Raw genomic sequence first — 25,400 nt, 5'->3', positions numbered from 1 at the left:
TAAAAGTTGAAGAGATCAACAAGCAAGATACAGTAGCTTACAAAAAAATTTTATATGTGTATGTGTATACACGTATATGTATGTATATGTATGTGTGTGTGTGTATGTGTGTATAGGCCTAGGAAAGAGCCTTGTGAGCCACTCATAGTATACACAAATGGATAAAGATCAAGCACAGGAGACTGAGATATAGTCAGAGAAGGAAAAAACCAAGTGACAGCACTGTCATGAAAACCCAGAGAAAACAGAGTATTTAGGAGAAGAAAGTGATGAACAGTGTCAAATGCTACAGAGACATTGTGAAGAATGTGAATAAAAGGAAAGAAGAGACATGAGATTTGGAAATTAGATAAATTAATAATTTTGGAGAGAGCTATTTCAGTTGAATGATAGAGTCAGAAGCCATTTGTTTGATTACTGTCTTTTGAAAGTTCTTTGACCTGAATGGACTGGGAAACTTTATTGGTACAACCAGAGTATCAGAGATGTTTCCCAAAAAACAATTATCACTGTCACAATAAGTTGGTGCTGTAACACCCTCTAGGAGTCATTGTTTCAGTGATATTATCTTATTTCTTCTGGTCCCTCTCCATTTTTATATTTTGGGTATGTTGGAAAGAGCAGTGATCTCAGAAAGACCAAAGTCTGATGATTCATAGCTCCCTTAGCACCTGTAGAACTCTAAGCAAGCTATTTAACCTTACTATTAGTATACCTCTGGGCTAGTCACTCCTCAATAGAGCCTATTTCCTTATTCATAAAATACGAATAATAATAGTGATATTATCTCCCTCAGAGTACTCTTGAGTAAGGAAAGTACAGGAGACTGAATAACATGACTGACATAAATATGTATAAGTCATTAAACTGATATGTAAAACCACTGTTTTTCTATCCAATGAACTAATGAATGACTTTAACTTGCCACATTAGAACCATGAAATTTTAACAGATGGAAGGGACCTCGGAGGCCATCAAGTCCAACTTGTCCTTCTATAAAAATCTCCTCTAAATATACCTGACATGTGATCATCTAGCCTTTGTGTAGACCTTCAATGCTCATATTATCCTGTCTCCAACGGAAACCACACAAGTCAACATCTTTAGGGATTCTAGAATTCTAGAAAAGGCGATGTCAAAGAGAGTTCTCCATTAATTTGCAATTTGACTTCAAGTTCATTGTATCAGATGCATAGAAACAAAACAAAAATTGTCTCCTAACTTCTACAATCATATATTTCCTCTTATGGATCACTTGCCTACTGTCCACCATTTTCTTTCTCTCAAATTGTTTTGCTATCCTAATAGTCGGTCCATCAATAAGCATTTTTTAAGCACTTACACTGTGCCAAACACTGTGCTAAGTGCTAGTGATACAAAGAAAAGCAAACCATCCCCAACCTCAAAAAGCTTACCCTCTAATAGGGGAGATGGCAGGTAAATAACCAGTTACATATAAGATACATAGAGTAGGTGAAAGCAGATGGAAGATAATCTGAGAGAAGTACTAGCTGCTAGGGGAAAGGGAAGGCATTCAGAAAATAAGATTTGAGATGAGTCTTGAAGGAAGACAGAGAAATTAAGAAACAGAGGTGAGGTCTGGTGGCAAAGGGGAGATCATTCCAGGTAGGGGAAGCAGCCAGTGCAGAGGCATAGAGGTAGGAGGTGGAGTGTTATGATGAAGGCCAGTACAATGATAAAGTGCATGGAAGGACATAAAGTTTAAGAAGATCAGAAAAGTGGGAAGGGGCAATGTTATATTATGGAGAGCTTTAAAGGCCAAATAGAGGAGTTCATATCTGATACTCAAGATATTAGCCACCGGAGCTTACTGAAGAGGGATGATAGGGAGATGATATTGTCAGAAAATTGAGAAAAATTACCTTGGCAGTTGAATGGAGGATGGATTGGACTGGAGAGAGACTTGAGGCAAGGAGACCAGTTAGAGACTATTCTAATAGAGATCTGATGAGGGTCTGAACTAGGTTAATGGCTGTGAGAAGAAAAGGAGATGAGTACAAAAGACACTGAGAAGGCAGGAACAGATTTGTCAGAGGATTGGATATGTGGGGTAAGAATGAGGAATCAAGTATAATACCAAAGTTGTAGATCTCAGCAACCAGGAGGATTTTAGTATCCTCAACAGTTAAGAGGGAAGTTTGGATGATGGGAAGGTTTTAGGGGAAAGATGAATGCTGTTTTGAACATATTAAATCTGAGGTGTCTACAGGATATCCAGTTCAAAATGCTCAATGATTTCAGACTGGAGTTCAGAAAAAAGATGAGTTTGACATATATATCTGGGAATCATCTGCATAGAGATGATAACTGAACCTATGGGAGCTGATGACATCACCAAGACAGATGGTATAGAGTGGGGAAAAAAAAGCCCAAGAAGAGCCTTGGGGGGTGTCCACAGTTAGTGGGTAGACATGGATGAAGATCAACAAAACAGAGTGAGGAGCATATAAGAGAATGCAGAGAGAATAATGTCAAAAACCCAGACAGAAGAGAGCATCTAGCAGATAATCAACAGTATTAGAAGCTGTAGAGAAGTCAAGAAGGATCAAAAAGAGAGCATTAGATTTGAAAATTTAGAAATTACTGGTAATTTTGGAGGGCTGTTTCAGTTGGATGAGGTTAGAAGCTAGACTGAGGGCAGCTAGGTGGTGCAGTGGATAGAGCACCAGCCCTGAAGTCAGAAGTACCCGAGTTCAAATCTGGGCTCAGACCAAACACTTGACACTTACTAGCTGTGGGACCCTGGGCAAGTCACTTAACCCCAATTGCCTTAAAAAAAAAGCCAGGCTGAAAAGGGTTAATAGGAGAGGGAAAGAAAAGGAAGTGAAAATATCTAGGGTAGACATCTTTCTCCAGGAGTTTACAAGGTAGGAGATATATAGGATTTAAGAATGGGGGAGATATGAAGGTGTTTAAAGGCAGATGGGAAAGAACTAGTAGGGAGACTATGAAGATTAGAAAATGGGGATAAATGTGAGGACAATCTGCTGGTGAAGATGGGTAAGCCTGGCATTAAGGGTACATGTAGAGAGGTTAGCCTTGGCAAAGAGAAGGTCCCTCATCATCAGAGACTGGAGTGAACACTGGGGAAGACAGATGTATGAATGATGTAAGATGAGGAGGGAGCAAAGGGGAAGCTCTCAGTGAATGGTGTTAATTTTTTTTTAATGAAGTATGAGGCCAAGTCCTCAAGTGAAATAATGAAAGGAAGGGGTCCCATGAGAGCCTTGAGGAGACAAGAAAATCTGGAACAACCACTATGGAAGTTGGATCATAAATTGATTAGGGAGAAACAGAATTGCACAAAAATACAGGGTTTTTTCTTCCAATAATTTGTTAAAAAGAAATTTTCATGTGCACATTTTTAAAAACAATTTGTTCTCATCAAGTGTTTCTTTCGAGTATTTCGAGGTACTTTATGAATGGAACAAATCATTCTGTAATTCCCTAACAGTCAGTCAAGCATCGTGCTAAAGTTAGAGATACAAAGGCAGAAAACAGTCCTTGCTCTCAAGGGATTCACAGCCTAACAGGTGAGACAACTTGACAAGATTATGGGCAAAGAAGGATACAGGATGCATTGAAGATAATCACAGATGGAAGAAACAGGCATAAAGGGGTCAGGTGGGTCAGGAAACCCTTCTCTTACAAGACAGAATTTTAGTTGCAACCTAAAGGAAGCAAAGAGGTGGAGCTGAGAGTATTTCAGACACAAAGAATAGCCAGTAAAAATGCCCAGAGAAGGGAAATGAAATGTGCAAGGAAAAATAAAGGAAGCCAGACTCACTATCACAGAGTAAGAAGTGGGGAAGGGAAATTAAGGTGTAAGAAGATGGTTAAAAGGGAAAACAGGTACATCAATGCACTGCTGGTGGAGCTATGAACTGGTCTATAATTTGGAACCATGTCCCTAAGCTATTAAAGTGTGCATACCCTTTGGCCTGACAATACTGCTACTAGACATATACCTTAAGAGAGAGATCACAAAAAGAGGGAAAAGACTCATATGTACAAAAATATTTATAGTAGCCCTTTCTATGGTGGCCAAAAATTGTAAACTGAGGGGGTGGGTGCCCATCAATCGGGGAATGACTGGACAAGTCAAGGCATATGAATGGGATGGAATACTACTGTGCTTTAAGAAATAAGGAAGGGAATGATTTCAGAGAAACCTGGAAGACTTGTAAGAACTGATGCAGAATGAAGTGAGCAGCAGAACCAGAACAATTTACACAATGACAATAATATCACAAAAACAAACAACTCTGAAAGACTTAAAACTCTGATCAACACAGTGACCAACCACAATTCCAGGGGATTCATGATTAAACACGATACCCCACCTCCAATTTGAAAGGTCATGGACTCAGAGGCACTTCTTTTTTCTTGCACAGGGTTATTGTGGGAGTTTGTTTTCCATTTTTTTACACATTTATAATAAGTTCTGTTTTTCAAGCTTTCTCAAAGAGGTAGGGGAAGAGAGGGAGAGAATTCAAGGTGAAAATACAAGTTGAGGGGTAAAAATAGGGGGGGAAAAAGGCAGGAAAGGTAAAAGGGCCAGGATGAGGAGAGCTCTGAATGCAGAACATGGTTGTGTTGTGTTTTTTTTTTTTTTTTAAATCTTCTATCCTGGAGGCGAGAGTGGACCAAGGAAATCTCATTCACGTGCACCTAAATCTAAGCGTGCACCTAAATCTAATTACCTCCAACCAACCCCTCATACCACCTGGAAGCTGCAGAGACAGTCTGCTCCGACCAGAATCACTCACACCACCTCCGCCCAGCCAATTTCGCAGACCCCGAGGCCTCCCACACCCAAGGCTCCCGCCCCTTCGGTAGGACCGGAAGCTCCTTCCCCGCTTTCCCAGCAGCCTCACGACAGCGACTCTGCGACGTCGGGGACGTACGCCTTACCTCCAGCAGCCGGGCTCCCGCCCCCTCTACGCCACGAAGCAGAGGGAGGGGTTCGGCAACGTTCTCGCGAGACCTCGGTGTGCGCGGCTCCGCCCCTTCCCCTGTGCGTCTGCGCCTGGTCCGCAGAGGCGCTAATTGACAGCTCTCTAGGCTGTTACCGGCGCTTCCGGTCAAAGTCAGAAAGGACTGGCTGCCCCTGTCAGAACCTCTCCTGATGTGGAAGTGGAGGGCGGGGCGCCTGCGTGAGGCTCTCGGCTACCTCGGGAAGAGTGGGGGCGGGGCCGCGGCGGATGTCGCGGCGGCGCGAGGCGGCGGCTGCACCCGGCCCATGTCGGAGGGCGGCGAGAGGTGCGGGACCCGGGAGCGGTGAGCGCTGGGATCGCGCGCGCGCCCTCGAGCGGCGCCTAGGGCAGTGAGGGGACGTTGCGCAATCGAGCGGGGGTCCGGTCCAGTCGGTTCCGGAGCCGCTGCCTAGGCTCCGGCCTCCGCCTCCGTTGCCGGAAGCAGCGCGATGGAGCTGGAGTCGTCGCTGGAGGCGAGCTTCACGGCCAGCGGCGGAGGCTCGGGGCTGCCCCCGGCCCGCTCCCGCATCTTCAAGATCATCGTGATCGGTGATTCCAACGTGGGCAAGACGTGCCTGACGTACCGCTTCTGCGCCGGCCGCTTCCCCGACCGCACCGAGGCCACCATCGGCGTGGACTTCCGCGAGCGCGCGGTGGACATCGACGGCGAGCGCATCAAGGTGAGCGCCCGCCGGAGCCTCCCCGGCCCGGAGCCGCCGCGGGCCGCTGACGTTGCCGACGCTTCCGTGGTTGCTAAGGGAGCTAAAGCTGGGAGACCCCGCGGCCTGGGCCGACGCCTTCGTTACGTTTGTCAGAATGGTAGCTGGCGCCGAGGCAGCGCTGGCCATTTGTTAACCTTTGATCCTCACCATCACTCTATGAAGTAGGAGCGATTGTTATCCCCATTTTACAGATGAGACTGAAGCTGGGAGGATCAAATGATGCCCCTAAAGATGCTGAATTACAGGATGGAGAGCTGGCAGAAACCTTAGAGGGGCAGTTTTACAGATCAGGAAACAGGCCCAGAAAAATGGTGTCACCCTCTAAAGTCACAACAGCTGTTGGAAACTGAGGCCCAGAGAAATGAAGTGACCCCCTACAGTCACAACAGTTGTTATTAAGCGACTTTAGAGGACCAGTTAATAGTGCAGCTCCCTAATTTTGCAGATTTGGAAAATTAGGCCCAGAAGTGACCGGCTAAGGTCGAGACAGTTGTTACTAATTACTAAGGCATATGAATGGATGGATGGAGATGAGTTAAGACTTTGATTCAAGTCTTGTCTCTCCTTTTTACTTAGACACCTCAGGGGAAAGTTAATGTCCCAGTGCCACCTCCCACCAAGCCTTTTAAACCTATAAAATGCAACTAGTTTCTCCTCTGTATTGGCACAGGGAATTTTCCCTACCAGAGTTAGCTGCACTAATGAAATCACATTGCCCACCCACACAAGATATTACTAAATGCAGAGCTTGGATGTAAACACAAATTGAGTGCTTTCTGCTAAGCTGTGGAGGTAACAGATATAGAGATGGATGCTGGGCATGGGAGGGGACCATATATACACAGAGCAAGACTTTTCTAGAGTACATACTGACTGGCATGATAGAGCATGGTAGGAGTCAACTGGGGAGGAGAGGAATTTATGGGATATCTATTCCCTGCCATGTGTCAGATTTGGAAGAATCAGTCAGTTAATAACTTATTAAATATGTGTTTTGCATATAATAAACACTTAAATGATTTTTCATTCATTGAATCTCCGGGACACTGTCTAGGTGTAATAGGGAAAGTTATAGAGGAAAAAAGAGCCTGTTAAAAAATAATGGTACTCTAAGATTTTCAAAGCCTGTACCTAATACAAAACTTTGTATGAGCGTGTTGTATTCCATCCATTTTTCTTTCTAGAGGGTTCTGTGTTCTTCCTCTTCTGCAGTAACAGAAGTGAAGAATGGTTGAAACTATTTAGAATAAGCAGCTGCCACAGTAGAAAGGGAAGCAGTGGTTAATTTTTAATAAGGCATTTATGTATGTTGGGTGATAATGCTTTCGTCATAGGTATGTACCAGGAATAAATTAAATAATTGCAAGCACTATAGAAGCCAAGATATTCATTAAAATGCAAGTATTTTCTTGTAACCTAATGAACAGTACAAGTCAACTAAGCCATCTTATTTTGTTCTCATTGGGGGATTTCATTTAAATCATCTTCATTTCCAAATATATCTCGTGCACTCTTCATAAAAGCATCTTTGATGAAAAGAGAAACAATACATTAATATTCTTATATTTGCAGTCTGGAAAACTGCCATTTTCAGTAAGCCTCTTTTAGAAAATAGCTTATTGTTAGGGCCATCTTAAAATCCATTGATAAGTCCTTACTGAGAGTCTGTTTTGTGCAAAACTAAATGCAAAGAAGTGTCTAGTTGGGGAGACCAGACATTCATATAGAAAACAAACAGCAAAGTTATTTATTGTAAGTTCTAAGCTGATTAGAATATCAGTTTGCCACTAACTGGTTCTGATCTTAATGAAGTTTCCTCCCATCTCTGGACCAGTCTTTATCTGTAACCTGAGTTGCACTGAGTTTGACTAAGGTCTTTTTGAGCTCTATGAAAGGACAATTCAGAGTTAATGCTAATTCATGAATTAGTATTCCACTCAAAAATTAAACTGAATAAAGCCTGTTAAATTTTCTATCTCTGATTGAATTTTATTCATAAATATGAGCAGAAGTTTTTAAGAATCATCTTTTGGACCATTCTTCCAAACAAAGCATGTTTATTTGTTAGTATCCCTTCAAATGCTATATACATACAACATTTGGAGAAGGTTAAAATCTGTGTTTTAGGAAATTTAACGTAATTAAATAATTTCTTGAATGAAGATGCCTTTGATTTTTTTCACTGACAGTCCTAAATGCTTAGGACTCCATGTAAATGTTTTTATTGTCTTTCTCCATTTGAGGATTCCAACCGAAGAGAAAACCTAACTCTGCAGAGGGAGAATTGAGAAGCAGAATTGAAACTTAGAGAGTGAAAGGTCAGGGCATAGTTAGTGCTTTATTCCAGTGAATAACAAAGACAGATTTGATTATGCCTAATGCATTGAGAGGTTAAGTCACTTGAGGTGAAGTCACACAGCCGTCATGTCCAAGGCAGGGATTGAGTCTAGGTCTTCATGGCTTTGCAGCTGGCTCTCCATACACTACTTCCTGCTGCCCCTTGTTCCTTCAATTTCAAGTTGGAATTCTGAATACATTTACCAAGAGAAGCCGTGTTATAAATGGTGGTTAGATTATATGATACTTGAGATAACATTAACTAGGCATTTATAAGCTGGCCCGGGAACATAACTAACCAAGATATGTAACATCATTTCTACAAGAAAGGTAAGTTCTTGTTTCCAAACAACAGACTTGGAGGCCTTTGTAACAGTGGCCGTTAGTAAGATTTGTAAGTTTGGGGCAAATGTAGATACAGGCAATAGGTGGTATAGAAATTTAGAGAAGAGGAATTGTCACTTTCAGGGTCAGTGTCCATAAAAAAGGTGAGATTTGGATAGGCAGAAAGAAGGGAAATAATAAGAGACTGTGGAAGATGGTGGTGAGAGGGTGAGTGTTTGACAAAGATTATTGTTGCAGGGGATTGGGGGAAAGAGACTGGTACCAGAGAGGTTATTTTAGGAGTCTAGACTTGGGACATACAATGGGAGCTTGAATTAAGGCAGTGTTGGTGAGAATTGAAAGAAAAGGAAAATTCAAAGACTGGCGCTGGGGATATTGGGAAAGAGGGAAAATTTAAGGTTTTGAGTCTGAGTGGTTTAGGAAAAGATGGTAACACATGAGATAGAGAAGTTAGGGGGCAGGAATGATTTGGTAGAGAAGACAAGACTCCATTTTTGTCATTTTTAATCATGAAGAAATGTGCAACCATAACTGGAGATCTGGACCTTTGTCTTCGCTGTAGATAGTAGAGATTATGAAAGTAGGTGAAATTTCCAAGTGTGTATGGAGCAAAGGGATTATAAAGCATTATATGATGCACTTCAATGCTAAATATATTTTAGAAATATCTAATATTTTAGAATAGCTGTATCCTTTGCTCTATATGTAAGCTGATCTATAGGGATCTGTTTTATATGGTTCAAAGAAAGTTTGTTGAACAACTTTTTCTTTCTTTTGTCGCTATATGGTATTGAAAATGCTTTATATAGGGCAGCTAGGTGGCGCAGTGGATAGAGCACCGGCTCTGAAGTCAGGAGGACCTGAGTTCAAATTCGGCATCTGGCCAAACACTTGACACTTACTAGCTGTGTGACCCCTGGGCAAGCCACTTAACCCCAATTGCCTAACAAAAAAAAGAAAGAAAGAAAAGAAAATGCTTTATATTTTTTCAAAAAAAACCCTATGATTTCATTGATGTGGCTACTCCCTCTCCAAATGCAAATTACAGCTTTTAGTAAGAGGTTTTTATGAGTTGCTGTGGTTGAAAAAAATCTTCATAGTAGTACTGTTTGTGGTAGCAGAGAACTGGAAAACAAAGTGAGTGCACACTGGCTAGGAATGACTCTAAAAACTACAGTGTGAGAACAAAAATGCTTATCATTATACATTAAGGAATGATAAATATGAGGAAGTGAGAGAAGCATGGGAAGATTTTATAAAGTGAAGCTGAATGAATTAAGCAGAACCAAGACAATAATGTACAAAATGACTACAACAGTATAAATGAAAAGATCACTAAAAGGAAGACAAATTCAAAGTAATGGGGAAAAAACGAAGGTACCTGAGAATAAATGATGAAACACTTATCCCTCCTCCTTCTTTGCAACAGAGAGGAAATAGACTACTGAGACAAAATATTGTATATATATTGTCAGGTAAGTTCACCACCACCTGGTGCTGAATCCCTCCAAACTTACCCAGGCTAGCCTTCAAAGGACACTTTAAGCCTTTTCAGCTAGGTAGGACCTACCAGGAATACAAGTGAGACAGCAGAGTAAGACTTGAGAAGGATACAAAGTTATTCCTTCCCAGTGTTATAGCAGCCATTTTGATTCAGGTTGCATTTGAATTTAGTGAATCAGTGATGACCACTTATTTTGTTTTATTCCCAAAAGAGCCTTGGACAGTGTTGATTTATAACCATTGGATTGGGGCGATAATTTGTGAGAGGTTTGTTTCAGGATCAGTCACATCATGGGTATTGTGGTGTTCTGGGTTGATCTCAAGGATCATTTGATTTCTAGAAAATTTGTTTATTAGCTACTTTTGTTGGGAGAGTGGGAAGAAGGAATCATTGTTACTTGGCCAGATCTCCCATTGTTTTTCCAGCATGTAATCCAGAAATCTTTGCTGTACCATTTTTCTTAGTTTGTACTGTAGAGATAGTGATACCTAGAGGTAAGATTGTAGAATTTAGAACTAGGAAGATTATTAGAGATCATGTAGTTCACAGGTTCTTAACCCAGAGTCTATGAACTTGCATCTTTTGAAAATATTTTGATAATTGTATTTTGTTAGAATGGGTTTCCTGTTTAATCCTGTGTATTTAATTTTGTTCATTTAAAAACATTACTTTGAGAATGGGTCCATAGGTTTCACCAGACTGCCAAAGGGTAGTCTGGAATAGAAAAAGTTAAGAAACCCTGATGTAAAACAACTAACTGATTCTCTCTTTTTAATTTTATTTTCATGAAGATCCACCTTTTCTCCTTGCTGCCTTCCTAATGGCTTCCGTAAAAAGCAAGAAAAACAACCCCCCATTTACAATTATGCATAGTCACACAAACGAGCAAAAATATCTCATTCTGTCCATCACCTCTATCAGAAGGCAGGGCACATGTGTCCTTTGGAATTGTGGTTGGTCATTGTATTGATCAGAGTTCTTAATTCTTTCAAAGTTGTTTAACAATAATAATAATAATAATAATAATAAAGCTGGCATTTATGTAGCACTTGTCATGTGCTTAGCACTTTTAAAATATTATTTTATCCTTATGACAACCCTGGGAGGTACATGGTGTTATACCCATTTTACAGTTGAGGAAGCTGAGGCAAACAAGTTAAGTGACTTGCCTAAGGTTACACAGGTAGTAAGTGTCTGAGTCTGGATTTGAATTCTGGTCTTCCTGACTCCAGGCCCAGTACTCTATCCCCTGCACCATCTAGCTGCCTATTCGTCTTTACAATATTGTAGTTCTATAAATTTGAGTCTCCTGGTTCTGTTCCCTTCACTCCTACATAGGTTCATAAAAATCTTTCCAGGTTTCTCTGAAACCATACTCTTGATAATTTCTTATAGCATAATGATATTCCATCACATTCATATACCATAACTTGTTCAGCCATTCGCCATTTGATGGATATCTCTTTAGTTTCCAATTCTTTGCCACCTCAGAAAGAGGTGATATAAAGATTTTTGTACATTTGCCACTTCCTTCGTTTTACAGATGGAAGGCACAGATTTAGGTCCATGGATCTAAGTGGATCTATGATTTAGAGCTGGTAATTGAAAAAAAAAATTTTAATACATTTTGTTGATGCCTTTTGTCTTTATGTTGTAGTTGTTTCAAAGCTGCCACCAATCCCTCACTTCCTCCAAAGTGAATCCTCCCTTGTGAAAAAGAAAGACAACCAAACAAAAACCTCTCTGCTCCAATTACTACACATCTAACAGCAAATATAATATTTTGTCTTAGTAGTCTCCTACCTCTGTGCACTGAGACAAGAGCCACTTCTTGAGGGAACAGGGTAAGTCCTCGTGTAATAAGAGGTGGTGCTTGGGCTAAGGTTTTAATTAAGTTATGGATTCTTAGAGGCAGAAATGAGGAGGGAGTACATTGCAGGCATGGGAGACAGCCTATGCAAAGGCACTGAGTCCAAGGGTGGAACATTTTGTATTAAGAATAGGAAGAGGGGCAGCTAGCTGGTGCAGTGGATAGAGTACCAGCCCTGGATTCAGGAGGACCTGAGTTCAAATTCGGCCTCAGACACATAACACTTACTAGCTGTGTGACCCTGGGCAAGTCACTTAACCCCATTGCCTAAAATAGCAAAAAAAAAAAAAAATAGGAAGAAAGCCAGGGTGGTTGAAAAGTAGGTGGAAGGGAATAATGGAAAAGTATGCTGGAGCCAGATTTAAATATCAAACAGAAGTTGTATTTTATTCTAGGGACATTACAGAGCTGTGGGAGCTTTTGAGCATGGGGACAGGGCTAGGGAGTGACATGGTTAGATGGATGCTTTAGGGAAATAGCTTAGGTAGCTAAATGGAAGATGAATTGGAGTGGTGAGAAACTTGAGGTAGGGGAACCATCAGAGGCTTTTACAATTGTCTAGTCAAAAAGTGATGAAGGCCTGGAATGAAGTGGTAGCTATGAGGGTCTTCTAAGTCTTCATGTTGGTTTAAGCTTGTATAAGGGGAATGCAGTAGCAAGACTTGGCAACTGGTGATGCCAAAAAAAAAAGTAACTTAGAACTAGATTGTGGAGACTTTAAATGCCATCTAGGAAGTTTGTACTTTATTCTAGGATGTACTAGGAGAGTTGTTGAGGATGTTGGGCATGGGAATAACATGGTCAGACTTTATGAAGATGAAATTGGAACTTTTGTGAAGGATAATAAATTAGATCAGGGTGATATTGGAGTCAGGGAAACCAATTTGGAGGTTATACTGGACCAGATGAAATGAAGAAGGTGGAGGAAGGGCAGAGATGCTGAAAAGAGCACTGGCCCTATGAGTGGAGGGACAGGGTCAGATGCCAGAAGTAATATGGGGGTGCGGATTGATAGGATTTGACAACTAATTGGACATAAGGGGTTAGGAAGAGAAATTATGGATAACTTTGACATTTTAAGTATGGATAACTGGGAAGATAGTGTTGCTGTCAGAAGAATAAATAGAATGCAGTGTGGTGCAATGAATATAGCTCTGAACTTGGACCTTCCATCCCCAGCTCTTATTACTTTTACTGTCTCTGTAATCTTAGACAAATGCTTTAACCTGGCCTCTCAAATCCCCTCCAACAGTTGTGATTTTCCTTTTTTTGGTCATCTTTGCCCATCTTTGTTTGAATGTACATCTCTTTTATTATTAGTAACATAACATTTTTTCTTCTGGTTGTTGATCTCTACCTTTACTTTTGAGAACTATCTATTCATATCCTTTCACCATTATCTCTTGGGAAATAGTTCTTGTTCTTATATAATTGAATCATTTCAGATCTTTTCTCAGAAAAGGTTACTGCACAGTGTTTTTAGCCTCCCTTCTATTTAACTATTTCTTTTCAAAATTTAATGGCATTGATTTCTTTGGTGCAAAAGCTTAAAATGTTATACACTATAGGGCTGCCTTAATGAGATCTGGTTTCGCTGAAGAGTTTAAGCTGAAAATTTGCAGAAAAAAGTAAGTGGATAAAAAAATGTCTCTTGTCTAGTGCAGCTGTATGGATAGTCTTTTTTTTTTTTTAAAGCCATGGGCATTATCTGGGGTAGGCACTGCATATAGACAGTTGCTTGCTTGCTGTTTGTCCTTCCTTCTCAAAAAGGACCATGATATCAGGTAGGTGATGCCATGACATGCAGGTGAATTGGATTTAAGTGGGTTTCAGTGCAAAATCACCAGCCTCACTTTCTCTTCCAGAGCCATCTGGATCCAATGTCCAGGTATGGATCAGGACAACTGGAGATGGCCCAGGATGCAGTGCAGAACCTTGGCCTTTTCAAGCTAAGGTCTTTAACAGGTTTCAGTGTGACTGTGGCAACAACCATTCAGTGATTAAGGCTTAATAAAAAAAAAAAAAGAATGACATGAAGAATGGCCTTTTAAAAAAAATAAATCTGGGAGGGGAAGACCCTCAGGGTTTCTGGTCAAAACAGAGCACTTCATGGTGCTCTGCCCAAAGGGAATGTAAATTTGAATGTCTGAAACTTTTTTTTGTTTTGCTTTTTTTTTCTCTTAAAGACCAGCCTTAACCCCAAAGCACTCTGGTCCCAAACCAAGCTGTGCTTGGTCAGTGCTTGGGCCCTAATTGGCTCAGAATGAGTATAAATACAGACAGTAAATTAAATTGGACCCAGAGTTTAATAGCAGGAAGAGAGTGGCTGTTTGGACATTTGGGAAATATTAACACACCTTCAGTAATCTCAAGTTATTTCTTCATACACACACACACACACATACACACACCCCCCCCAACAATCCTTTAATTTTTTCCCCATTTAATAGTATTTATTTTTCCCAATTACATGTAAAGTTAGTTTTCAACACTCACTTTTTAAAACTTTTTTATTTTTAATTTTTATTAGTTTATTTTGATTTATCAACAATCACTTCCATATGCTTTTGAGTTGAAAATTTTTCTCCCCCTTCCTCCCCCCACCCTCCCCAAGACGACACACAATATGATATAGGCTTTACATTTACATTCCTATTAAACATATTTTCATATTAGTGAAGTTGTAAGTAAAAATTAAAACCAATAGGAGGAACCATCAGAAAGATGATACAAAACTCAACAGAAGATAAAAATAAGTGATAGCGATTCGACTTCCATAGTTCTTTCTTTGGATGTGGACAGCATTTTCCATCCCGAGGCCTCTGGAGATGTCTTAGATCCTTGTAATGCTGAGAAGGGTTCAGTTTAACAATAGTAGTCATCACATAACGTGGCTGTTATTGTGTACAAAGTCCTCTCGGTTCTGCTCACTTCACTCAGCATCAGACCATATAAGTCTTTCCAGGTTTTTCTGAAGTCAGAGTGTTCATCGTGTCTTATAGCACAATAGTATTCCATTACATTCATATATCACAATTTGCTCAGCCATTCCCCAGTTGATGGGCATCCTCTCAATTTCCAATTCTTTGCCACCGCAGAAAGAGCTGCTACAAATATTTTTGTACATGTGGGTCCTTTTCCCATTTGTATGATCTCTTTGGGATACAGCCCTAGAAGTGCTGTTGCTGGATCAAAGGATATGCACATTTTTGTAGCCCTTTGGGCATAGTTCCAACTTGTTCTCCAAGAGGTGGTTGGATCATTTCACAACTCTACCAACAATGTATTAGTGTTCCAATTTTCCCACATCTTCTCCAACATTTATCATTTTCCTATTTTGTCATGTTGGCCAATCTGATAGGTGTGATGTGGTACCTTAGAGTTGTTTTGATTTGCATTTCTCTAATCAATAATGATTTAGAGCATTTTTTTATATGACTGTAGATGGCTTTAATTTCTTCATCTGAGAACTGTCTGTTCATATCCTTTGACCATTTATCAATTGGGGAATGACTCGTGTTTTATAAATTTGTCTTAATTCTCTATATATTTTAGAAATGAGGCCTTTATCAGAGAGACTGGTTGTAAAAATTCTTTCCCAATTTTCTGCCTTTCTTCTAATCTTAGTTGCATTGGCTTTGTTTGTGCAAAAACTTTTCAATTTAATGTAATCTCAACACACACTTTTTAATAAGGTTTTGAATTCCAAATTTTTCCCCTTCCCAAAAATGGTGAGCAATCTGATATAGGTTATACATGTACAATCATATTAAAAATATTTTCACATTAATCAAGTTGTGAAAGAAGAATTAGAGCAAAAGGGAAAAACTGAGAGAAAAAAAAGTAAAAATAATATGCTTCCATCTGTATTCAGATTCCATAGTTCATTCTCTGGTTGTGGATAATGTTTTTGTAATGAGTCTTTGAATTGTCTTAGATCATTGTATTGCTGAGAAGATCTAAGTCTGTCATAGTTGATCATTGCACAATGTTGCTATTACTGTGTACAGTGTTCTGCTGGTCGGCTCACTTCACTCAGCATCGGTTCGTGTTAAGTCTTTCCAGTTTTTTCTGAAATCTGCCTGCTCATCATTTTTTATAGCACAAGAGTATTCATTATATTCATATAGCACAACTCAACATCCTGTTTTAAAAACAGCCTCTTTAGGGGGCAGCTAGGTGGCTCAGTGAATAGAGCTGTGGCCTTGGAGTCATAAGGACCTGAGTTCAAATCTGGCCTCAGATACTTGTGACCCTGGGCAAGTCACTTAGCCCCAATTGTCTCAAAAAAAAAGAATAAAAAACAGCCTCTTTATACTGCTTTATGCCTGTGAATGATGGAACACCATAGTCAACAAAGGATAAAAATTGTGGATAACACAAAAGGCAGTATAGGGCCATAGCACATTAATAAATGCTTTTTGAGGGGGCAGCTAGGTGGCGCAGTGGATAGAGCACCGGCCCTGGATTCAGGAGAACCTAAGTTCAAATCTGCCCTCAGAAACATAATACTTACTAGCTGTGTGACCCTGAGCAAGTCACTTAACCCCATTGCCTAGCCCCCCCCCCAAAAAAAATGCTTTTTATTTATGTGGTTGGGTGTAAATTGGCTGCAGCAGGAATGACTTGGCACATAAAAAAGTAATTTAAGGCTCTATCCAAGAAGGGTATGATTGGAAAAAGAGGTGGACCACTTATGTATCTAGGGCATAGTGTTACAGAGACCCAGTGCTATACTAGTACTCATTTAAAAAACCTAGAAGGCCTCTATCATTTGGTTAGATTCACTGTAGACAATTCATGGGAGGATGTGGACAAGAAGTTCATAGGATGAGAAAGCATAGATACAGGTTGAAATCCACACAGTTGGAGAAAGGATCGATGAGATCATGAATTCATTCAGTGTTCTCTGTGAACAGTGGGAGTCAGGACAAAGTCAGATATAAATCCCAAATTTATTTATTAGCTCTGTCAACCTGGAAAAACCTCAATCTCTTCATCTGTAAGATTAGAATAATGATTTTTTTTTACTGCCTTCTTCCTAGGATTGTCATTTTGGCAGTTGTGAGGGACCTTCGAGAATCTTCCTTCAAGGTTGAGCTCACTGAAACTAACATTGACCCTAACCCTAAACTGAAGTGAAATTACTGAAGGAGCTTGGGTGGCCAGCTCAGCCAACCCACACCAAAACAAGAATCTCTAAAATAGTATTATCAGCAAGTCTTTTCTTGGTGGCGTAGTGGGTAAAGTTCTGGGCCTGGAGTCAGGAAGATATGATTATGATTATGATTATTATCATTATCATTATTGATAATGAATTGTTGGCAAATTTTTTTTATTAATTTATTTATTTTTGATTTTCAACATTCACTTCCACAAGATTTTGAGTTCCAAATTTTCTCCCCATCTCACCCTCCCCCCCACCCCAGGATGGTGTGCATTCTGAACACTCCTTACCCTGATCTGCCCTCCTTTCTATCACCGCCCCACCCCCTTCTCTTATCCCCTTCCCCTTCTGTTTTCCTGTAGGGCAGGATAGATTTCTATACCCCATTGCCTGTATATCTTATTTCTCAGTTGCATGTGAAAACAATTTTTAACATTTGTTTGTAAAACTTTGGGTTCCAAATTTTCTTCCTTCCTCCCTCCCCACCTACCCTCATTGAGAAGGCAAGCAACTTGAATCAGGTTATGCATGTGTAGTCATGCAAAACACTTCCATAGTAGTTGTGAAAAACTAACTATATTTCCCTTTATCCTATCCTGCCCCCTCATTTATTCTATTCTCTTTTGATCCTGGCCCCCCTTCAGAAGTGTTTGCTTCAGATTACCCCTTCCCCAAATCTGCCCTCCCTTCTATCATCCCCATACTCTCTTATCCCTTTCCCCCTATTTTCCTGTAGGATAAGATAGCTTTTTATACCCAATTGAGTGTGTTTGTTCCCTCCTTAAGCCAAATCCAATGAGAATAAGATTCACTCATTCCCTCTCACCTTCCCCCACTTCCCCTCAACTGTAAAAGCTTTTTCTTGTCTGTTTTATGTGATATAACATACACCATTCTACCTCTCCCTTTCTTCTTCCAGCATAATCCTCTCTCATCCCTTAATTTTATTTTTTAGATATCACCTCTTCATCTTCAACTCACCCTGTGCCCTCTGTCTGTCTTTCTATATATCTAGCTAGCTAGCTAGCTATAATTTTTTTACCTCCAACTACCCTAATACTGACAGAGGTCTCATGAGTTACAAATATCATCTTTCCATGTAGGAATGTAAACAGTTCAACTTTAGTATGTCCCTTAAGATTTTTCTCTTTCCTGTTTACCTTTCATGCTTCTCTTGAGTCTTATATTTGGAAGTCAAGTTTTCTATTCAGTTCTGGTCTTTTCATCGATAATGCTTGAAAGTCCTCTGTTTCACCAAATGTTTATTTTTTTTCCCCGAAAGATTATACTCAGTTTTACTGGGTAGGTGATTCCTATCTCCTTTGCCCTCTGGAATATCATTTTCCAAACCCTCTTAATGTAGAAGCTGCTAAATCTTGTCTTATCCTGATTGTGTTTCCACAATACTTGAATTGTTTCTTCCTGGCTGCTCGCAATATTTTCTCCTTGACCTGGGAACTCTGGAATTTGGCTACAATATTCCTAGGAGTTTTTCTTTGGGGTTCTCTTTCAGGAGGTGATCTGTGGATTTTTTCAGTTTCTATTTTAGCCTCTGGTTCTAGAATATCAGAACAGTTTTCCTTGATAATTTCTTGAAAGGTGATGTCTAGGCTCTTTTTTTGATCATGGTTTTCAGATAGTCCAATAATTTTAAAATTATCTCTCCTGGATCTATTTCCCAGGTCAGTTGTTTTTCCAGTGAGATATTTCACATTGTCTTTTATTTTTTCATTCTTTTGGTTTTGTTTTACAATGTCTTGATTTCTCATAGTCACTTGCTTCCATTTGCTCCATTCTAATTTTTAAGGAAGTATTTTCTTCAGTGAGCTTTTGGACCTCCTTTTCCATTTGGCCAGTTTTGCTTTTTAGGGCATTCTTCTACTCATTGACTTTTTGGACATCTTTTGTCATTTGGGTTAGTCTATTTTTTAAGGTGTTATTTTCTTCAGTATATTTTTGGGTCTCCATTAGCAAGTTGTTACTTGTTTTTTTCATGATTTTTTGTATCACTCTCATTTCTCTTCCCAGTTTTTCCTCTACTTCTCTTACTTGCTTCTCAAAATCTTTTTTGAGCTCTTCCATGGCCTGAGAATGATTTATATTTTTCTTGCAACATTCCTATAGATCTGTGATCTCACTGATGTAGGTTTTATCTCCAGTGGTATAGATTTTAACCTATTTTGTCCCAGAAATTTACCATAAACACCCAGCAGATATTCAAGGGCCTTCCTTAAATTCTTCTGATATTGCAAGGATATCAGTAGAGCATTCCAGATTGTCCATTGTTGTTGTTGTCTTTTTCTCTCATAACGTCTAGCACTGCATAATATCCACTACTACTACTACTACTGCACAGTAGTAGGACTGTTCACATTACTTCTGTGTAATATTTCGTTCATAACGTGTTGCAGTCTACTAGCACCCAATCCCCTTTCTATTGCCCTTTGGTTGATCTTCAACTTGAATTTTCAATGACTGTTGTATTCTGTGATTTTCTGTACTTGTGGATATGACATTGTTTAGTTGCTTCAGTCACATCCAACTCTTTGTGATCCCGTTTGGAGTTTTCTTGGCAAGGATACTGGAGTGGTTTGCCATTTCCTTCTCCAGCTCATTTTATAGATGAGGAAACTAAGGCAAACAGGGTTAAGTGATTTGCCCAGGGTCACATAGCTAATAAGTGTCTGAGGCTGGATTTAAACTCAGGTCTCCCTGACTCCAGCACCAACGCTCTATCCACAGTGCCACCTAGCTGCCTGCTCATATAACGTTACTGGAAGAACATTATTAGTCCTTAAAAGATGGGCCTTTGTTTTAGGAAAAAGCTTGAGATCATTTAATGAATTCTGTAGTTTCCCAAAGGAAATCAAGGCTTCTCTTTCTCCTATTCAATTCTGAACCCAGATTATTATATATTTACACTGTCTGACCCAGATATTTGTACAGATAGATGAGCTCTATAACTTGCTGTATAGTTTGCCTATCCAGTTGTATATTGTATTATGTACAACGTTCATTCTTCATCTGCTTGTTTTTTTCATGTGTGAAAAATTAGACCAAACTCCTTATCAAGGCTGTGAATCTCATTTAGGAAACTCTGCAGTGTTCAGGAACTCTGTGTAATTAGCACAGTTTTATGTGACAACAGGAGCCATTTGGTGAATTTTATATATGGATTTTCTCTTTGACTTAGTTCTCTGTTAGACCCTTCTTCATGACAGGTGAACACTTTTGACCATATATCTCCCTGTTTCATGTGTTGCTTGATATTATTTATTAGGGGATCATCAGAGTTATAGCTGTTACATCTTTCAAGGTATCTTGTCTGCTTTTGATATATGAATGGAAGATAATATATATCATCTAATTTGCCTCTTTGCTATTTATATAATACACCTACTGTAACAGTTCCTGGTTCTTCCCTTTAGGACCAAATGGAAAGAGCCTAAACCTTCTTCTTTGTAACTGTCCTCCAGATAGTTAGAGGCCATGTCCTCTAGAAAGTCTTCCTCACAGTTTTGATCTTTCCTTCACATTTTCTCAGAATACTTAATTCTCTCCCTTGCCCCCTGACTTTTATTGTGCTCATATTATACTTGTGCAAATGTTATATTCCCCCCAGCATTGTAGAAGTGGGAGAGTATGGTATGGAACAGTGGTATCAAACTCAAGTAGGAACAAATTCCTGTAGGGCACATATTGATTTATTAGAAAACCACAAATTAACAGTGCTTCAGATATTTGAAGTCAGAGTGTCTTTTGCTTTCTTAAGTCTTGGCTTCTTCAAACTAAACATCCCCAGTTTGTTTTTTGACGCAATTGAAAGTCGCCTCATTATCTAAATAAACATTCTATGGACATTCTTTATTTTATCAGTATTCCTCTTACAATGTGGCCCATAGAACTGAACACAGTTCTTCAGATGTGGTCTGACCAGGACAGAGTATTGGGAAGATAATCACACTCTCCTTTATACTAGACATTCAGTTGATCTTAACGTACATCTACCTGAGATCTACCTCGCTTGCATTAGATTGTTGTTGCTGGGTTGTTGTTTTTTTTTAAAGCTGTTGACCACTTAAGCTTAAAATCAACCTATGTTTCTAGGGGGCTTTTCATATCTTCTCTGCATGTCCTTCTCACCTTGTACTGGACAATCACAAATAATTGAACTTATCCTCAGAACTGCTATGCATTTATATTGTTATTAGAATCAAACTGTGCCTGAGTTTTTTAATAAAAAGTTATTAAATGATAGTAATTGTGAAAGGTGGACCTCAAAGGGTAAATTTTTGAGGGGTCATGGTAGCTCCTAAATACCACCTACTAAGAAGACTCGTAGGATTTTGGATCTGTATTACCCATAGCAGTGATGTCATGAAATACTGAAGAAATAGGTATGAAAGTACTTTGAAAAAATATAAAGCACCATATGATTTCAAGGTTTTATTTGTTTGTTTTGGTGATAGAACAATAGGGTTCTTAAGTATTTTAAATTGGGGTTATTCTATTGTAATTTTTTTTCTCTTTTTATTTTCAGATACAATTATGGGACACAGCAGGGCAAGAACGGTTCAGAAAAAGCATGGTACAGCACTACTATAGGAATGTACATGCTGTTGTCTTTGTATATGATATGACCAACATGGCCAGTTTTCACAGCCTGCCATCATGGATAGAAGAATGCAAACAACATTTGCTTGCTAGTGATATACCAAGGATTCTGGTTGGAAATAAATGTGACTTGAGAAGTGCCATTCAAGTTCCTACAGATTTGGCCCAAAAATTTGCTGACACACACTCTATGCCACTGTTTGAAACCTCTGCTAAAAATCCCAATGATAATGACCATGTGGAAGCTATATTCATGACCTTAGCTCATAAGCTTAAGAGCCACAAACCTTTAATGCTTAGTCAACCACCTGATAATGGAATTATTTTGAAGCCTGAACCAAAACCTACAATGACCTGCTGGTGTTAAATAACAGTATTTTAAAAGTTAATCTCTTGACTTGTTGAAAAGATACTTTTTAAGTATACAATAAGTCCCAAGTTTTAGTTACAAGTATATTAGATCATCTTAAGCACTTTAATGTTTGTCTTGTAAGTGGAAGTCAAGTCGTTCATTCATTGCTTTGCACTTTTTATATAACTTAATGAAGTTTTGTACTTTGGTTGCATGGAGAAGAAGGCAGGGAGAAAGAAATTCAAGTAAGGTTTTGAGGTTGAACAAGTAGAAATAATCAATTCCTCTGAGCTCATTTTTTATTTGAATCATTGTGATATGTATTTTCATTATAGAGTTGAAATGAAGCAAGGCCAGGAGGAATAATATAATCTTCCTTCTGAGCCAAGAAAGGTTAGGGGTGCCTCAAATAGATGAAAATGAAGGAATTTTAAGAATCTTCAATTAAATTATTTTAAACGGATCATTGCCTAGCAGCCAAAGGTTTTATGTGATGAAAATATCCAAGGGAATTAGAGTAACTCTTACTGGAATATAATTTGAATGTAATATGTTCTTTCAGCTTAAAAAGCGTGAAGCCCCAATTTTTGTTTGTTTCTGCACCTTACAGAATTTTTTAAAAATCCTGTTTTAAACATTATGTCAAGTATATCTGATTTTTGTCAGTGAGGAAACTCCTTCCACTGACATAGATTGCAGCCTGTCTGTAATTTATGAAGCACATAACTATCTTAAATCCTTATACCTTGAAATAGCTTTATTATTACATTACAATAATCCCATAATTTGTATTATTAAATTACATTTTAGAACCAAGGGTTTGGTCCAAAAATCTGGGAAGGAGAGGAATGTTCCCAGGATTCTCATCCAGGCTTGATGTCGTAAAGGATATGAATCTTTCAATATTACTTGACCACTTGGTGCCTCAACCATTGTAGATCAATTTTATAAAAAAAAAATTTTCGAATACAAGCTTTATTTTAATTTTGGTCCTAGATAAATTATTTTAAATAGATATTGTGAAAGGTCAATTTTAAACTCTGCTACATAATGAGATTTTTTTTTTTTTGGTTGGGCTCTTTTCTTGTTTGCTAGTTTAAAAAGGAAAATATACTTGAAAGTTTTTGCAGTGCATGTCAGGAACTACATGTAATTGAAGAAAAAAAAGACTAAATCTGAAGTCTAGCTATCACAGGAAGACTATGCCTTAGCTATTAGTGATTTTCAGGTTTATTTTTTGGAATGTTATCTCCTGCCAAAAACTTCAGTTTAATAACTGAAAGCTTCTATATGAAGACTAATGAAGTCATCAATTGCCAATTCAACTATAGTTCTATGTACCCTTTAGCTCAAATTCTATGATTCTAAGTGTACTTATATAATAGTACTTTACTGTGGGTGTAGTATTTTAAAAGGAAAAACACTGTCTTTAAAAATTCTGTCACAGCAGCTCTATTTCAGTCTAAGAAATAAATTGATATTTGGGAGACAAAAATTGTATCTCTCAGTAGTGGACAAAATAATAGAAACCTTTTTCCTAAGTTTGCACACACAACTATTATGAAAAAGGGAATTAAGCCATGGGATTTAATTGAATACATGAGTTTAATGATTTTTATATAATATAGCCGTTGTTGATAAATTTCAAGAACAAATTAAATAAATGGACAATTGTGCTTTTGTTATGTCCAAGACACGTGGAGAGAAATTAAACATTCAGCTAGTTTAGGGCTTTTTAACAAATTTATCATCATGATGATCTTATGAGGATTATTTAATTATAAAAGCATAATAATCTATTAACTGAAGTATGGAAAATAGAACAGGAAATAATTATTCCATTTTAAATTACTATGGCTTAAGGGAAAATACATTGGTTTTATTCTTGTTTAGGAAGAAGAATCAATTTTCTTTAATCATACTAGATTAAAGATTGATGATTTCCTCCTAAATTGAAAATTGTAATTGTCTTTGTAGTAGTGCTATGATAACAATGAGAGCAGTTATTTGGGTAATAATTTTTAAAGAAGGGAACTGTACTTCTCTTTATTGCCTTCCTTAGCCTTTTTTTTTTTTAATGTAGGGGCAAGGAAGAGTTGGAGGAAATCGTTTACAAACTTTCTAAGGACATTCTACGTTTTTCCAACATTGTTATTGATGGTTTAAAAAGTAATTTAACTAGTTTCTTGAATTAAAAAGTTACAAATATTCTTTAATTCATTAAAGGATTTATTTTTGACAGCATATTAATTTCAAAATAATCTTGTTTATATCCATTTAAAAATTTTTTTATGTTTGTTTTTTAATATTAAAAAATATTACTTATTAGTTGAATTGGGGTAAAGCTTTCCAACATCAGCCAAAAGAACTGTATGAAAACATTTCTTTGAATGTTGGGAAATGGCTTCTCATGAATCATTAACCATGATGTATTAGAACTTGTAAGCACAGATCCTACATCTTGTGAATTTATGGTTTATAGTTATTTTACCTGTATTCTGCAGTTTCTTATTTCAGATGTTTTCAAATAGTTGTTATTTAGGAAGTTCCAGTATGGGACATTAATCCAGAATCTAATAAAGTTGGTCAGTAGCAATGTTTTACTCAAAAGCATATTCTGTATATCTTTCTCCCAACAAACCAAAATTAAAGTCAAATAATTTTGTTTTAGAATAGTATCACTGCCTATTCTCCCTATTCACTTTCCCTATTCCAACTGCCCCCAATCCTAATAAACAAGCTTTGCCACAAATAAAAATAGGGTGTTTTGTTTTGTTCATTATGTGGTTGTTGGTGTTATTGTAATGTCTTGGTGCATCAGATAGGGAATTTTCCATATAGTCTGAGCTTCAAGTGGTATTTAATAAATTATGAATGCCAATCCACTTAGAACTTAATTCCTTCAACACTCCTGGGGTGACAGGTGGATTCTTTCTATTTTCATGTTGCCATCTTGTTCTAATGTGTCTGGGCAATTTTCTTTAATGATTTTTTGAAATCTGACATACAGTTTTTCTTTTTTTGGTCATAGATTTCGGGTAATCCTATGATGCTAGGTTACTAAATAAAGAAGGGTGCTAGTTGTATTATTACAGACTGCCATAATTTATCTTGAAGTGTCATATTTTTGCATATCCCTCTTTTAGTGTTCCTTTCATAGAAGTAATTTCAGTCTCTGTTACTGACCTTTTAGGGTAATTGCTGGTGTACTGATCATTTAAATCTGATGCATGCTTACAGATTTATAAGTCCATCAAACTTTTAGTAAGCACCTGCTATATGCTTTGGAGTGTGGTAGACTAGAAATACCAAGACAAAATGAAATAGTCATGTGTTCCCTGATAAGTAAGACAAAGATTAATATTGATGCCTTTTAAAGTTGATGTGGGCAGCTAACTGGCACAGTGGGTAGAATGCCAGACAGGAAGTTAGGAAAACTAATTCTCCTGACTTCAAATCTGGCCTCAGACACTTAACAAGCTATGTGACCTT

General features: G+C 38.3%; 2 protein-coding genes across 2 annotated transcripts in view; one reads left to right on the top strand and one right to left on the bottom strand.

Moving 5' to 3' along the window:
- The window catches only part of LOC110194906 (uncharacterized), a 68,943-nt gene extending 63,933 nt beyond the window's left edge, over window positions 1-5,010 (bottom strand). The window contains exon 1 of the mRNA XM_020967495.2: window positions 4,936-5,010. The gene's annotated coding sequence lies outside the window, so the exon portion shown is untranslated. The remainder of the gene's footprint in view (window positions 1-4,935) is intronic.
- An 87-nt stretch (window positions 5,011-5,097) lies between these two features.
- On the top strand, window positions 5,098-24,666 carry RAB33B (RAB33B, member RAS oncogene family). Its single transcript, XM_020967497.2, has 2 exons — window positions 5,098-5,677; window positions 21,483-24,666. Exons 1-2 carry the CDS (start codon window positions 5,447-5,449, stop codon window positions 21,921-21,923), a joined length of 672 nt encoding a protein of 223 aa, XP_020823156.1. The 5' UTR covers window positions 5,098-5,446; the 3' UTR covers window positions 21,924-24,666.
- The last annotated feature ends 734 nt before the right edge of the window (window positions 24,667-25,400 follow it).

This window comes from Phascolarctos cinereus, unplaced genomic scaffold (assembly GCF_003287225.1).
Source record: "Phascolarctos cinereus isolate Bilbo 61053 unplaced genomic scaffold, phaCin_HiC Scaffold_9;HRSCAF=440, whole genome shotgun sequence".
Lineage (NCBI taxonomy): Eukaryota > Metazoa > Chordata > Mammalia > Diprotodontia > Phascolarctidae > Phascolarctos > Phascolarctos cinereus.
Note: the sequence above shows the minus strand (reverse complement) of the source record. Positions and strands in the feature narration are given on the sequence as shown.